Source organism: Meles meles, chromosome 10, assembly GCF_922984935.1.
Source record: "Meles meles chromosome 10, mMelMel3.1 paternal haplotype, whole genome shotgun sequence".
Taxonomy (NCBI): domain Eukaryota; kingdom Metazoa; phylum Chordata; class Mammalia; order Carnivora; family Mustelidae; genus Meles; species Meles meles.
This window is the reverse complement of record NC_060075.1, coordinates 96,999,035-97,013,396: the sequence shown is the minus strand read 5'-3', so window position 1 is coordinate 97,013,396 and position 14,362 is coordinate 96,999,035. Positions and strand designations below refer to the sequence as shown.

At 58.9% G+C, this 14,362-nt stretch overlaps 1 protein-coding gene across 1 annotated transcript in view; it reads left to right on the top strand.

The window, feature by feature from the left end:
- The window catches only part of PKD1L1 (polycystin 1 like 1, transient receptor potential channel interacting), a 92,418-nt gene that overhangs the window by 59,399 nt on the left and 18,657 nt on the right, over window positions 1-14,362 (top strand). Inside the window, exons 33-46 of the mRNA XM_046020269.1 lie at window positions 144-227; window positions 1,849-2,056; window positions 2,938-3,044; window positions 3,688-3,910; window positions 5,572-5,759; window positions 6,554-6,653; window positions 6,741-6,810; window positions 7,137-7,210; window positions 7,679-7,780; window positions 8,034-8,187; window positions 10,147-10,285; window positions 11,213-11,297; window positions 11,627-11,779; window positions 12,585-12,703. Coding sequence (XP_045876225.1) covers window positions 144-227; window positions 1,849-2,056; window positions 2,938-3,044; window positions 3,688-3,910; window positions 5,572-5,759; window positions 6,554-6,653; window positions 6,741-6,810; window positions 7,137-7,210; window positions 7,679-7,780; window positions 8,034-8,187; window positions 10,147-10,285; window positions 11,213-11,297; window positions 11,627-11,779; window positions 12,585-12,703 — 1,806 coding nt within the window. The remainder of the gene's footprint in view (window positions 1-143; window positions 228-1,848; window positions 2,057-2,937; window positions 3,045-3,687; window positions 3,911-5,571; window positions 5,760-6,553; window positions 6,654-6,740; window positions 6,811-7,136; window positions 7,211-7,678; window positions 7,781-8,033; window positions 8,188-10,146; window positions 10,286-11,212; window positions 11,298-11,626; window positions 11,780-12,584; window positions 12,704-14,362) is intronic.

Genomic DNA, 14,362 nt, shown 5'->3' with positions numbered 1-14,362 from the left:
CGGTGTGCACACTGAGCCGTCCAGTGAGGGTAGAATGACTAGAACCCGTCAGCCTTTCTGCCCCTCCTTTAACCCACGTATGAAATGCTGTAAAGGCTGCTCTCGGCACACGTTTGGCGTCCTAACCCGCGTCTCCCTCCTAGCTACGACCGCCTCGCGCCAGCCTCTGTCGCGAGAAGAAGCCTGAATGCCAGCTTTTCAATGAGTGACGTTTCCAAGTGGCAGAGGTGAGTTCCGTTTTCTAGATCATGGATGCATGAAACCCCTGTCACCTGTTACTGTTTTGAGTTTGGGAATCTTCTCTGTCTGTCTGTCCGTCCCTACATCCACGGACAGGAGACACAACAGCCCGAGAAAGTCAGCATACATCCCGTCCAGCTCGGCTTCGGTTCACCGTGACCCTGGTCGGTGGGCGCTCACTGGGACAGTCTTGTCAGCGAGGACATGGTGGTGTGTCCTCCTGCTTTGTGTGTTTTCATAGCTCCCTCTTCCTCTTCAAAAGTCCCCTTTTAGCTGCTTTTTCTAACTCACGATCCCAGGATCAAGAATCACACACTCTTCCGACTGAACCAGCCAGGCATCCCAAAAGTGTCCCAGTTTAGATAGTGGATTTCAACTCAAGCTTGTTTCTGTGGCCCGTGTTTTACACAGAACATGTGTATTCAGATTCTGAACTGTGGGTGAGCAGAGGGTGAGCTTGTGCGGGCAGGAGCCCGCTGCCCAGTCACCCACACGGAGCCCCGACCGGGCTCGGCCACAGCAGACACAGAGTGGGTTTGCGGAATGAGTATCAGTGGCAGGGTCGGCATTTCCTGCTGAGCGTTGGGTCTCCCTCATGCTGACGTAGTGGGGAACCTTCCACGCCTTGTTACTGCATCAGTCGTCAAAGAGTTGATTGCTTTGTAGACCAGCCAATGGGTCACTGGTACCACAGGTGCTGGGGACAGTGAGGCTATCAGGAGTCCAGTGAGTGGGACTCGGGACAGCTGTTCAACTGTGCTTTCAGATATGACTTGAGGGGGGACAAGCCTTGGGGACACCCAGATAAAAGGCAGCACCTTGAGTCAGGCAGGGACAGGTGCATTCTGGGGGAACAGCACCCCTGTGAAGCACCTGCCCACCCTTGGAAACCCCATCAGAATCCCGTGAGACTCCAGGTCAGGGTCCTGGCACTAGTGACTTGCAGTGGACCCCACTCTGTGGGTCTGGAGGGGTCTGGCCAGCTCTGTGCCCGGAGCAGGAGGCGAGGGCCAGGTGCGGTGGGGAGCAGGCAGCCCGACCATGCAGGGCGGGAGGGATGGTGCATGTAGGCAGGGTCTCCAGGAGGGAGGGAGCGTCTGTTGGGTCCACATGTTGAAGCACTTTGCAGACATCATTCTCCTGAGTCTTCACATAAGCAGCAAGATGGCTGTTCTTATCACGTTTCACCAAGAAAGCTCCCCAGAGAGAGGCCCTGAGCAGCCGCCGCACACGGGCTTCAGATGCAGAAGCTGGTCTCTCACCAGGTGTCTCTGTCTGGGTCCTTATGCCTGAGTTGGCCCCCAGCGGCTCCTTCCCCTGAGGGGCTCAGCCCCGTCCTAACACGAGGACGGCAGAGGCCTCCTAGCCCCTCCACCCTTCCCTGCTTGGTCTCCTGCCCCAGTAAGAATCTACTTTCTCCTCGCAGTTATGAGATTATGAGACAGACACGCATTTACAAATGTATCAGTGAATACCAGGGCGGGCTTCTGTGTGCGTGTGAGTGTGTGGGTGTGCATGCGTGTGAGCCAGGGTGGGGGATATTGGTTAGTCTTTGCCCAAATGTTTATTTCCATAATTTACCACTTGTTCCTCTCCTCTCATTTACAGACGTCCAGAGAACCTGCTTCCCAGCATTTTGGTTGTCGTTTTTATGGTGCTCTATGCACTTCTGGTTACTAAAAGCAGACGTGTAGATCGTCACGAGAAGGAGAAAGCTGGTTACATTTTTCTGCAAGAAGATGCTCCTCCCGGCCACCAGCTCTACGCAGTTGTCGTGGACACAGGCTTCCGGTCTCCCGCCCGCTGCAGTGCCAAGGTAAGTGGGTCGTCCTGGCCCTCGCAGTCTGTGGTGTGCAAGGCTGTGGATGGCGTGAGTGACGGCCCCGACAGGCCCCACCTTCTCCGTGGAGAGCAGCCTGCACGTCCAGCCCCGTGTGAGGCAGACGGACAGACAAGGGCATGGGGCTATAGCTGGCGCTGGGCATCACGGGGCAGGATGCGAGGAGCAGGGGCCATTCCACAGGATACCTGGGGACCATGGCTTTTCCTATGGAAGAAAGCCCTAGGAAACTTCTACTTCATGTTACACCCCAAAGCAGCTCCATGGATTGGAGGCTTGCAGATTAAAACAAAGTTTAGAAACTTCTCAAAGTAAATGCGTGCTTTGCGATGGGGAAGGATTTTTAAAACTGGAAATAAATAAGGAACTTTCCTAAATGTAAGATTGATCATGTGTTTCTGGGCCACAGAAGCCGCCCCGGTGGGGAGTCGTGAGCCCCGCACAGCTGGGAATGCGTGTCTGCAGGCGCCTCATCTAGCCTGGTCATAGTCACAGCCCCTGGACGGGCCTCAGGCCTCCCCCCGTCTCTGTCTGAGCGGAGGGAGGAGGATGCGCCCACTGTCTGTCCGCTCCCTCCTGAGACAAACACATGCCCTAAGGAATCTGAGTTGCCATCAGGCTTTTCTAGATCGAATACGTAGAAATTCGGCCAACCTGGCAGAACAGACGGTCCTTCCCGGGCCTCTCCTGGGGAAGCGTGGGAGGGGCCATGCAGGGACGGGACTGGGTGTTCTCTTGGTCCCTTGGGCCAGAAGGCTCTGGAAAGGCTGGGCCCTGGGAGGCGATACCCCTTTCTGACTCAGCTTGGTGTCCTGTGTCCAGAATCTCAAACCCCTACCTTGTGTTTTTGTCTCAAGGTTTACATTGTTCTACGTGGTGAGAATGGGTCTTCGGAACCGAGAGAACTCTACTGTCCGGAGAAGGCCCTGTTCGAAAGGAATTCCAGACACACTTTCGTCCTGAGGTGAGCAAGACCCGTCCCGATGATGTGGCTCTGTGCACAGACCGTCTTACGAAGTCATTCATGGTGCTATTAGACACAGATGCAGGAGGGCGCAAAGGGGGGCGCTAGCTTACACGCTGGGGGTTCTCAGACGGCACAGTGCCCACTCAGCTAATTCGGGTCCCCACATTGAGGAGAGCAAGGACCCCCGGCCGTGCAAAGACCCTGGTGTGGGTGGACAGGGAGGGGTCACTTCCCAGGAGTCCAAGTGGTTCAGACAATGGGGAGAAGCTGCACTAAACGCTTTTCTCCTGGAGAACCTCGTGTGCGGTCTGTGTCGGTCTGGGTCCCGTCTTCACTGAGAAGAGGTGAGCTCCAGACTCGTCCAGGCCGGACACAGATGCATGAGGGAGCTGGGGCGGACAGGGCTCTAGGGGCCCGGCAGGCATAAGGGAGTGGAGCGTGGGGCTACTGACCAGCATGGCCAGGGGCCTGCGGGAGCTCCCTGTCCGTGCCTCATGCTCTAGAGGGGCTCCGTGGGTCATAGTGCATGACTCGACAGGTCTGAGGTGCCTCCGAGGGTGAGAATTGAGTCTGAGGCTGCCCTGTGGGGCCCCCACCGCCCAGACCCTGTCCTGACTGTGGCTGCTGTGTGTGTCCTCAGCACCCCCGCTCTGCTGGGCCCACTCTGGGGCATCCGCCTCTGGCACGACAGCTGTGGGCCCTCCCCAGCCTGGTACGTGAGCCACGTCATGGTGGGAGAGCTGGGGCCTAGGCCCAGGCGGAGCTGGGTCTTCCCCGCCGAGTGCTGGCTGGCGGCGAGCAGGCAGGACGGCCGTGTGGAGCGGGAGCTGGGCCGTCTGCGCCAGGGCCTCGGCTTCTGGAAGGTAGGTGACCGGCCGGCCGCTGCGATGCCAGTGCTGCTTCTCCCTGTGGCTGTTTCCCTAAACCGCACTAAAGCTGGCGTCAACGGGGCATCGAGCGGGCAAGTGCGGGCGAGGATGAGTCACCCTTCAGGCACTGTTGCTGTGACGGTTTTCGCCCATAGTAACATTGACAGAATTTACTGTTGCCTGAGGTCTGCGGGGTCCAGAGGGCCTCTGAGTAAGGACAGCAGTGCCCTGTGCATCCTGAACCCCGAGATGGCCAGGCCGCCGTACGGGCATGACCTGGGGGCCGAATGCACGCGATCAAGAGCAAAGACGGGACCACCAAGAATCTCAGCAAACACCCATGAAACTCGCTCTGTGCGCGTCCTGATCTTTCGGGAGAGGGTTTGTCCAGTCGGGATGACACTTAGGCATTTTGCACTTTCTGGCGAATTGTCCTCATGACTTTTCTATAGACTCGTCACTGAAGGGCCGGGTGTGCCTGCTGGACATGGTGGTTCTCTTTCCTATAGTCGCAGAGACCCTTCGACAGGGACTTTGTGTTCCCAGAGCCCAGTTACGCCGCTGGTCTCAGGCGGGCAGAGGCCAGGGAGGGCTGGTGTCCTCCCATGTCACCAGATCCTTCTTTCCAGTGTGTCCCTGTCGCCACTTGTCATGGGCGAGAGGGCCGGGCTCACCATGTGGGCGCTGCCGACGGAGTGAGGAAACGACCACGGGCACTGGCCGTATAGAAAGTCCTCAGCCCCACACAGCTGAGGGCCTTGCTGGACCGGCACTTTCCCTCAGACCAGTGTCTGTGCGCAATTATGGCGGAAAACACTGGCGGTCATTCTCCAGCTGTTTTGCTTGAGAACTTGTGGGGAGAAGTCTGTACGTGTTAGTCCTGAGACCACCTGTTGGCCAGTCCATTGAGGAAGATATATTCTTTTTTTCGTTCTAAAGATTTTATTTATCCACTTGAGAGAGAGAGCGAGAGAGAGAGACAGCATGAGAGGGGAGAGGTCAGAGGGAGAAGCAGATGCCCCATGGAGCTGGGAGCCTGATGCGGGACTCGATCCTGGGACTCTGGGATCATGACCTGAGCCAAAAGCAGTTGCCCCACCGACTGAACCACATCCCGAAGATACAGTTTTGTATCGTTAAACCTGTTTTCCCTGGATTTGCCTCTGTGTTCTCATGCTTGTCACCGTTTTCCTTGAATAGCGTTGAGCACTGAGCGCTCCTCAGGTTGAAATGAACCTTTTGTACCCAGCGCGATTCTGTAGGTGGCGAACTGCCTGCCATGTGGCCGAAGCCGTAGGGCTGCTGAGGACACCGGGGCCAGGCATGCTCCCGGCCCGCAGTGCACTGAGAGCCCAGTGAAAATCACCTGTGTTCCAGGCAGCGTGCTGGCAGTGTGCTGTGTATGGGGAGGGCTTGTAGACAGAGGCTCCGCGGGACAGGGCATGAAGATGCTCGGGGTGAGACGGGAGAAGCAGAGGGACAGCTTGTCCCAGAGCCGCAGGTGCCCCAGCGCAGGTCCAGGGTGCCGAGTGGGTCTGGAAGGCCCAGCGACAGGCTGACGAGCTGACAAGCTAGTGGCATCGCCCAGAGAATCACTGCCCGCCCACCCGGAGTTCCCGCCATTGGTCCAGCATCTCTCTCCCGGTCTGTTTCAGCTCTTGTATTCCAAGTTCACGGAGTATCTGGAGGATTTCCACGTCTGGGCCTCCGTGTATAGCCAGCCGTCCCCCAGCGACTTCCCGCACACAGCTCGCCTCACTGTGGCCTTCGCCTTGCTGTGCACGTACGCCTGCCTCGCCGCCCTGCTCACGGCGGCAGGACCAGAGCAGGTGGGAGGCCCTGGATTCTCCTGGAAGCAGCATCTGCTTCCCAGACCAGCCATGCGACAGGTTCACAGCCCTGGCATTAGCAAAACTCACAGTCCTGTCAGAAATGTTCCAAGCGAGGGGAGGGAGCCCAGTGCCTTGAGCGCCACAGAGGGGAGGCTGGCCTGGATAGAGTAGGGGGTAGGGGGCGGGGGCTGCTGGGTGGTGGGCTCAGGGTGGGGCCGGCACAGGCCTCCCTCCGTGATCCCTGCCACGCAGAGCTCGCGCCATCCTGGTGCCACGGAGTGTGACTTCTCCGGAGTGAGCAGCCTGGACTGTCCCCAGAGCACACACCTGGATTTTTTTTTTCTAAAGTTGACATTTATTTTAAAACTTTAAAAATCTTGTGGCCAGATAAATCTGTCCAGGCAGCAAGAATTTGAAAGGCAGGGTCCAGCTGGGACAGGAATGGGCTGCGGTCCTGAACTCGCCCTCCCCTCTGCGGTCGACTCTATGTCTGCTCTTCTCTGCTCATGTTGGGGACATAGAGTGTGTCCGGGACACGGATGCCTTCTCATCAGATCGTGGCAAAGACTCAGCCAGGGGTGCAGGAAGCTTGCCCAGCAGGAAGTGGGCACGCAGCACACGTTCGTTCAATCTGGAAAGATGTGTATTTTAGAAAAACAGAAGGATTCCTTGCGAGGGTTCAGGGAGACAGGGCTTTGGTTAAACATACGGTACCTGTTCACATTAAAGACCTTGGTGACTACAGCGGACGCATTCCCAGGGTCCTCACTGCTGCCTTCCTACAGCTCCCATGGGCTCTCGGTACCACTGATGTCACCGCTGGGTCCTTCCGGACAGGGCTCCTGTGCTCGCTGCTGGCTGCTCCCGGGGCACAGCTCCTATCGCTGCTCCTGAGGCTCAGTCAGGTACGGGCGGCCTGTCCTTGTGCCCCGCTGGCCCGGGCCCTCCACACAGGGGGACGCCCGCCCCCAGCAGCCTCCTTCCTTCTGCAGGTAGCCAGCAGGCCGTCCTGTGCGCAGCCCTGCCTGCCCCTGAGAAGAGCGCCCACCGAGGCAGCTCAGGGTAAGTGTGTGTTTAGAAAAAGCCTGGAAGGGGCGCCTGGGTGGCTCAGTGGGTTAAAGCCTCTGCCTTCGGCTCAGGTCATGATCCCAGGGTCCTGGGATCGAGCCCCACATCGGGCTCCCTGCTCCGCAGGGAGCCTGCTTCCTCCTCTGCAGGGAGCCTGCTTCCTCCTCTCTCTCTGCCTGCCTCTCTGCCTACTTGTGATCTCTGTCTGTCAAATAAATAAAATATATTAAAAAAAAGAAAAGAAAAAGCCTGGAAGTTGTTTCCTGTTTGTTTACAAACCACAGCGATGGCTAGTGAAGTCTCCGCCCTCCGTCCTGCAGAGGACACCTCGGGTCTCCTGTTCCCTGTGTTCGCTGCTGTTCACTGCGAGGACAGCAAGCTTCACTCCATCTGTGTGAAAGCCTTGCAAGGGGCTGTGCAGCCCATGCCCCGCGGGCGGCCACACTGGAAGCCACGTCCCGTGTCTTGGGGAGGCTTATTTCCTAAAGGAGGCTCTCTCCCAGAGAACCCTAGATCCCTGCTTTAACGTCATAACTCAGACTTTGTTTAAATCAGGCCCTCACTCCCGTGGGAGGACAGCAGATGCCCACAAGATGCAAGAGGTAAATACAGCTGTGTTTCTCTGTGTCTCTGTTTCTCTGTGTCTCCCTCGGCCATGGCCTGGACACGGCTGGTCAGGCCCAGGGAGGAACCTGCGGAGAGATGGGCCCGTTCCCCAGGGAGCTCGAGGCCTGCTGTTAGGAGCCCCAGTGGAGGCCACACGAGAGGGGTGTGGTTGCTGGTCTGTCCTGACGTTTGGGGGACGTGTGGTCCTTGTGCTTTCCAATCTCCGCCTCCCCACTGAAAGCTCCCGCTTGTGCAGGCCTTGGTCCCCTCTGCTCCCCTGTGTGGGGCCGCCTCTCTGCCTGCCGCGGTGAGCCTCGCCCGAGCCCTGCGCTACAGGTCTGGGTCGGCCTCCCGGAGGGCAAGTGGCATCCCTGTTGGCCGCAGCCATCCCGTCCTTGCCTGCGGGCGCCCCACCACCCTCTACAGATGCCAGTGAGCTGGTCCCAGGATGGCCTGCGCCTCCTTCCCCGAAACCTTCCCCAACCTGAGGCTCGCGGAGGTCGCGGCCCAGCTCCTAAGAAATCTCTCAAACCATGCCACGGAGGACACAATATGGCAAGGGAACTGCGGGCGCCGAGGTGTTAACCTCACCCCGACTTTGTCTCTTCCAGGGTCAGGGTCTCTCGGGGCATGCCAGGGCCCGCGGGAGGGCAGCAGGTGGCCGAAGTGCGGCCTATTCATCCCCAGAGCGGGGGCCCCGTGGAGCTGACCCCGGCCAGCCAGCTCCGATGGAGAAGGGGACCCACAGCACTCTCCACGTGCAAGGTGACGTTGGGTACAATGCTGGGCCCCTTCTGTGTCCTCGGCCCCTGAGAGACGCAGGGGTCATCCAGCGGGAGTTGTGTCCAATGAGGCCGAACGCTCTGGTCACATGGACACCAGGCCCGTCCGAAACAGCCGTGGGTTCTGTTCCCAAGTCCTGACCGTTTCTGCTGTATACACACGTGGGTTTGCTCACGTCTCGAAAAGGTCAGGAATAGGCTTCAGTTGCTGTGGAGCAGCATGACTCACAACAGCTTCAGACAAGCCAGTAGCTCGCGGAGAACCAGCGGGGATGGGAACCCCAGGGGGCGGCCAAGCAGCCGGTGAGTGCTGTTCAGGGGGCCGTCCGGGGCCTGGCAGGGCTGGTGCGCGTGGCTGCGGGGCCCAGGGATGCAGGTGCATGAGCCGCGTACTTCCCGGCTCCCGGTCACCCAGGTTCGGGCGCTGACCGTGGACAGTGCTCCGTGGACCGTGGTTGGCGAGGTGGCAAGAGCGGCGGGAGACAGCCGGGTGTGGCTGGGCTGACAGAGCACCCCATGCACTGGAGTGTGGGGTATAAATCCCCTGGTTTCCATGTGCGGATGGGGCCTGGGGCCGGCGGCCTGCATGCCAGGGCTGGTGGAATGAGGAGGGCACACGCCCCGGGGATGGCACCCCACACCCATGACCAGCCAGGGTGGGGGGTGGAGGAGCACAAAGGCTCATGCCCCACCGACCAGACATGGGAGGGGTCCTCGAGACAGGACAGTGCCTGAGCTCAGGGGTCCCCGTTGTACGTGCAAGTGTACTTCCCTTGCCCAGCCTCCCCTCCCCAGCGGGTGCTCCTGAGTCTGTGTCAGCTGACCGCCTCTTGCCTCCAGACGCACCCTGGGGGGTCTTCCTATTGGAGCGATTACCTGAGAAAGCGGGGCTCCGTGACTTCCTCTTGGAGACATTAAAACAGGCGGGGACCCTCTGATCATGTGCTCAACTCCAGAGGACTTGCGGAGCCTGCAAGAGGCTGCTGCTGCCCACGTGGTCCTCCTCTGCGTGGCCATGCTGTCCTCCCCTCCCCCTGCTCCTCCCTCTCCCTCCTCTCTGCTCTTGTCCTCGTCCTCCCCCTCCCCCCATTCTCATCCTTCCTCCTCCCTCTCCCCCTTTTTTCTTCCCTCTCCTCTCCCTCCTCCCCCTCCTCCCCCCTCAGCTCCTTCCCCTCCTCCCTTTCTCCTCCCCATTCCCCTCCCCACCTCCTCTGTCCCCCCTGCCCTCCCTCCTCTCCACCCTCCCCTTCCTCCCTGCTCCTCCCTCTGTCTCCTTCATGCGCACAGTGGAAACTCTAACCTGTGGCCCGGACTGTGGCATCGGGCTGATGAAGAACGCCGAGTGCAAAAAGCACTCTGTCCTGAGGACATGAGGAAGTGAGGCCCCTTTCCATCCAGGCCGGGGAGGGTGGTTGCTACACACAGCCGTGTCGCTGCTGTGTAGACCTGGCTGCTCTGTGCAGAATTGCAGGTCTGTGGCACCGGGCACGGGGTGTGGGGAGGGCGCGTGTGTACATACAAGGAACCGGCTTGCTTGCTCATGGAGGCCAGCAGGTCTGAAGGCCCCGTGGTCCACAAGCTGGAGACCCTGGAGCACCAGTGTTTCAGTTCAAGTCCAAAGACAGGAAAAAGCAGGTGTCCTGCCCAAAGGCCCTCAGGCAGGAGGAATTCTCTCTTCCTCCAGAAGGTTGGTCTTTCCTTGTATACCAGCCTTAACCTGATTGGATGAGGCCCACCCACACTGGGCAGGCAGCCAGCTTTCCTCTGTCCAGCCATTTACATGTTCATCTCCCTAGAAATCCCCTCACAGACACGCTGAGAATACCGGTCACCCAATGTCTGCACACCCACGGCCCAGGCCCACTGACAGAATTAACGACAACACTCGGGTGGACGGAAGTGATGAGGTCTCTTACAGGTACCTCTTCCTACTCTCCCTTAGCCCCCGACAGCAGGCTTGGAGGACTCGCTGGGCTCCGGTGGCTGCGGGCGCTGCTGCCTTGGTCAGCATCTGCGGCGTGGGCTGTATGCGGGATGGTCTCCGTGGCCTGTGGCATAGGGACGGCGTTTCTAGGATACAGGTAACCAGTCATGGTTTTCAGATGTCCCCGAGTCTGGATGGGAGAGTCCAGACTTATCAAAAACCTCCAGGTGTTTCTGGTAACGCAACGTGTGGGCCCAGATGGACTATTGCAATTTTGGTCCTCATTTCTCCCTCCCATGGCCCTGGGGGTGAGGAATTCATGTATAAACCCCAAAGGGCCACTGAGCCCAGCCAACTCTGGGATGGCACTCTGGTCTGGACAGAGTCCCAGTGGATGAGAGGCCCGGGAGGAGGGAACGCGGCTGCGGAACTCCCGAGAAGCGGTGCTCTGGGCCAGGTGTGCTGGTACGATTCCCGTCTGTCCACACCATGGCCTCTCCGTCTTGTTCCTGGGCAGCTCGGGTCCCCGGTGTCCATGGGGCGGTCCAGCAGGGCTCCTGTGGAGGCAGGGGGAGCTTCCCTTTCCTCCCAACCCAGCTCCTCCCTTCCTACATGATGATGGCAATGATGGTGGGCAAGTTACTTAGAAAACAAACCAATGAAATCCTCTGTGACTCAGTTTGCTCAGCTGGGAAATGGGAAAATCCACAGGGTTCCAGGAGGAGCTACTGAAACCCTCCATCCTCGCCGCCTGGCACCTGCTCAGTGCTCTGCGAATGCAAACTTTATTGTCATTATTATAACTGAGCCCCCCCAACCCCCGCCCCTGCCCGCTCCGTGCTCTCCCCATCCCTGTGCTGGCTTTTCCTTTCTCTTCCATGCTCGGCAGCTTCATGGGGTTGACGCCCCGCCCGACCCCTCCAGACAGATATCCCCACCCCAATCGGGCAGAACGACGGGATGGCCAGCTCCATGGCACTGTCCCCGCTGCAGCCCCACTGCTGCCTGCCACCCGGGCCCTCGGGCGCGATGTCCCCATGCACACGCAGGCGGGCGCTGACCGCTGTTCTCTCTGGGGGGACAGGTTTGACCCGACTCAGTGTGTGCGCTGGCTGCACCTGCTGACGGTGTCCGTGCTGTGCTGTGTTTTTGTCACGCAGCCGCTTCTGGTGAGCGGGGGGAGGGGGCCTCCTGCGGGGTCACTGTGCATCAGCGGGGCCTGGGAGTGGGGGGAGGGCTCCACGTTCCTGACCCATGATCCCATGTCTTCACATTTGGCCGAGTGTGAGGAGAACATGGGAGACAGGCCTGTGCCGTGCTGCCTACACACACATCCCAGGATGGGGGGCATCTCTTGAACCCCATTTTCACTCAAGGACATGGAGCCTGGGGAACGGGGGGCCTGGGAATCCCAGGAAGGGGATGCTAGCTTGTGTAGGATCGTGACTGGGGATGTGGGGCAGCGACTGTGTTCGCATCGTCAGGCCTCTCCTTCCAGATGGGCCTCGTGGCCTTGGGGTTTGCCTGGAGAAGGAGAGACGACCCGCACTTCTTCACCGAATCCCTGCACGCGGCCATCAGAGACCTGCACTCGGAGCTAGAAGAGCATGTGAGCTCCTGCACGCCCCATCCTGCAAGCCAGATGGCAGAGGTGAGGCCACCGTGTATGCCCTGCCCCAGCCCTGCCGGGCCCATCTGCACGTACTCTGTGGATTCAAAGTCAACAGCATTTTGGGGTGTGATTCAGTTTTTTATACTCCTTTGTGTGCACAGACGCGGTAGGTGAACATAGGATCCGTTTCCTTCCCTCTATCCCATCCCAGAGAAATCAGACCATCGAGAACGTGAGCTTAGTTTAAGCTATTGAAGCTGATGAGAAGGAATGCTTGGCCATAATTTTAGAGAACTTCGAGGTCTGTCAAGGTGCAGCCTTGATGTGGGGCTGGCGCCGCATCTCCTGAGAACAGAACGTCTCTAAGCCAGGCGGACCCGAGGGGATGGTCGCTTACTCCTTGAATCCGGGACACCTGAGTGCCCACGCTCCCGAGGCATCCAGCCCGGTGTCCTGTCCCCCACAGGACTCAGGATGGTGCACTGGCTGCAAGGGAGGAGGGTCCTGGGCCTAGGGTTCTGCATCTGTGACTTCCCAGGATGAAGGGTCTCTGATTCCGTAGGTGTCCCCAGCACCTGACCCCGGCTGTCATCCGACAGAGCCAGACCAGCTCTCCTGCACAGTGAGACTGCCCACAGAGCTGGCCTGGGCCAGGAAAGGACTTTGTGAACGGACCACTGCCCACCAGTGTGGTGTCGGTGACCCGCACAATGTGTCCCTGTCCCTAGCCCCAGGAGGCACAGACAGTGCTGCTGCTCCCTGGGCTTGGCAGGAGGGCAGGAGCTCCCCACCCTCATCCCACCTCCATCCACGGCCCCAGGTCACAGCACTGTCGTCCCCACAGATGCTGGCCGCCCGACAGCGAGCTCGCCGCCTACGCTGGGCACGTCCGCCATCCGCGGCCCAGCTCAGCGCCGTCAGGGAGAGGACGAGAAGAGAGACCCGGACACGGGTGGCTCTGAGGTGGGTGGCAGCCAGCCGGGCCTTGCTCTGCTCCTGCGGCCCCTGGGAGCATGGTGTACAGGTGGGACCCAGCTGCGGGGAGCGGGGAGGGGGAGGAGACACCCGGGGAAAGTGGGTCCAGAGACAGCAGGTCTGGAGCGAGACTGAAGCCACTCCTGCACGTGCCGGGCCGAAAAGTCTGGAAAATCCTACAAAAATGAAAACGAGAAAAGCAGACAGAAAGTAACATGTTGTGACACGAAAATGCAAAACCCAGTGTCCTTCAAGCACACAGTGCAAGCCAGTAGAGGATTTGAGAGAAGTCTCTACTGCAGCCAAGGAATAAAATACCACAAACACACGCGGGCATCACTGCGAGAGGAAATGCCCAAAATTTCCGCAGGAAAGCGCGAGTGGTCCTGAAACGCACAAATGTCCCGTGAACATCGCGTCTTCTGCAACTCTGTCTAAATCTGTGTCTGACTTCAACACAGCCCAAAGGCCGCGAGACTTTTCTTTCCTTCCTTCCCCTTCTCCTTGACTGGATCTGGTCGGTTGCGCAGTCCCTTGGGCTGGCCGTGGGGAGCTGAGGAGGAGAGCAGTGGGGGCCGGCTCTGCCAGCCGTGACTGGGAGCCCAGGCCTCCACCGCAGAGTGTGGTTCTGCGCACGGACAGCGGACAGCCCCGGGGACGGGGGTCGGAAATCTGGAACTAGACCTGAATACAAGGGCCACGGTACACAAGTCTGTGATGCAGAGCCTATCCCGGCTCTTTGGGGGAGAAGATGGGGTTTTTAATGAGGAATAACTGAACGGTCATGAGGGAGGGGAGTGTAAAAACATGAACAAGTGGATGCTTTTGTCCCAGTGTACACAAACTCCTTCCCCACGAATAAAGACTTAAACCTGACAAAACCATACTCGTCCTGGGAGAACACACATGTCCGTGTATGACCTGTGGGCGAGGAAAACCTCCTGTGACTTAGAATCCAGAAACGACAAGAGAAAGCAAATTTTTTTTTTTAAGATTTTTTATTTATTTGACAGAGAGAAATCACAAGAGAGGCAGGCAGAGAGAGAGGAAGGGAAGCAGGCTCCCCGCTGAGCAGAGAGCCCGATGCGGGACTCGATCCCAGGATCCTGAGATCATGACCTGAGCCGAAGGCAACGGCTTAACCCACTGAGCCACCCAGGCGCCCAAGAGAAAGCAAATTTGGTGACATGGAACTTGCAGAAGAAAATCTCGTGCGACGAGACTGATGATGTCATACGTTATGTAAAAAGGCAGTGGTGGATGAGGAGGGAGATTTGTAGCAGACGAAGGCTTAATCTTCAAATACAAAGAGGCTCCAGAGAGATGGAAAAGACCAACAAGCTCTTTAGAACAAAACCGGGCCCAGGAAGCAGACCGCTCACCGAGAATAGAAACGCAGACGCCACTTGCACGTAGGATGCGAGATGGCCAGTTAAAGTACCGGAGTCTGGAAGCTGGTCCCCGTGCGGCGGCCGATGAGCCTGTGGAGAAGATGGGATGCCACGGGGTGCTGGTGTGGATGCAGGCTGGTCCCACCGTGTGGACTGGGAGGCGCCCCGCACAGGCAGAGCCGCACGGAGCTCCCCCGGCACCTCCACTGCAGGGGCCCATCAGCAGAACCCGGGAAAGCCAGGGCAAGGCAGACGG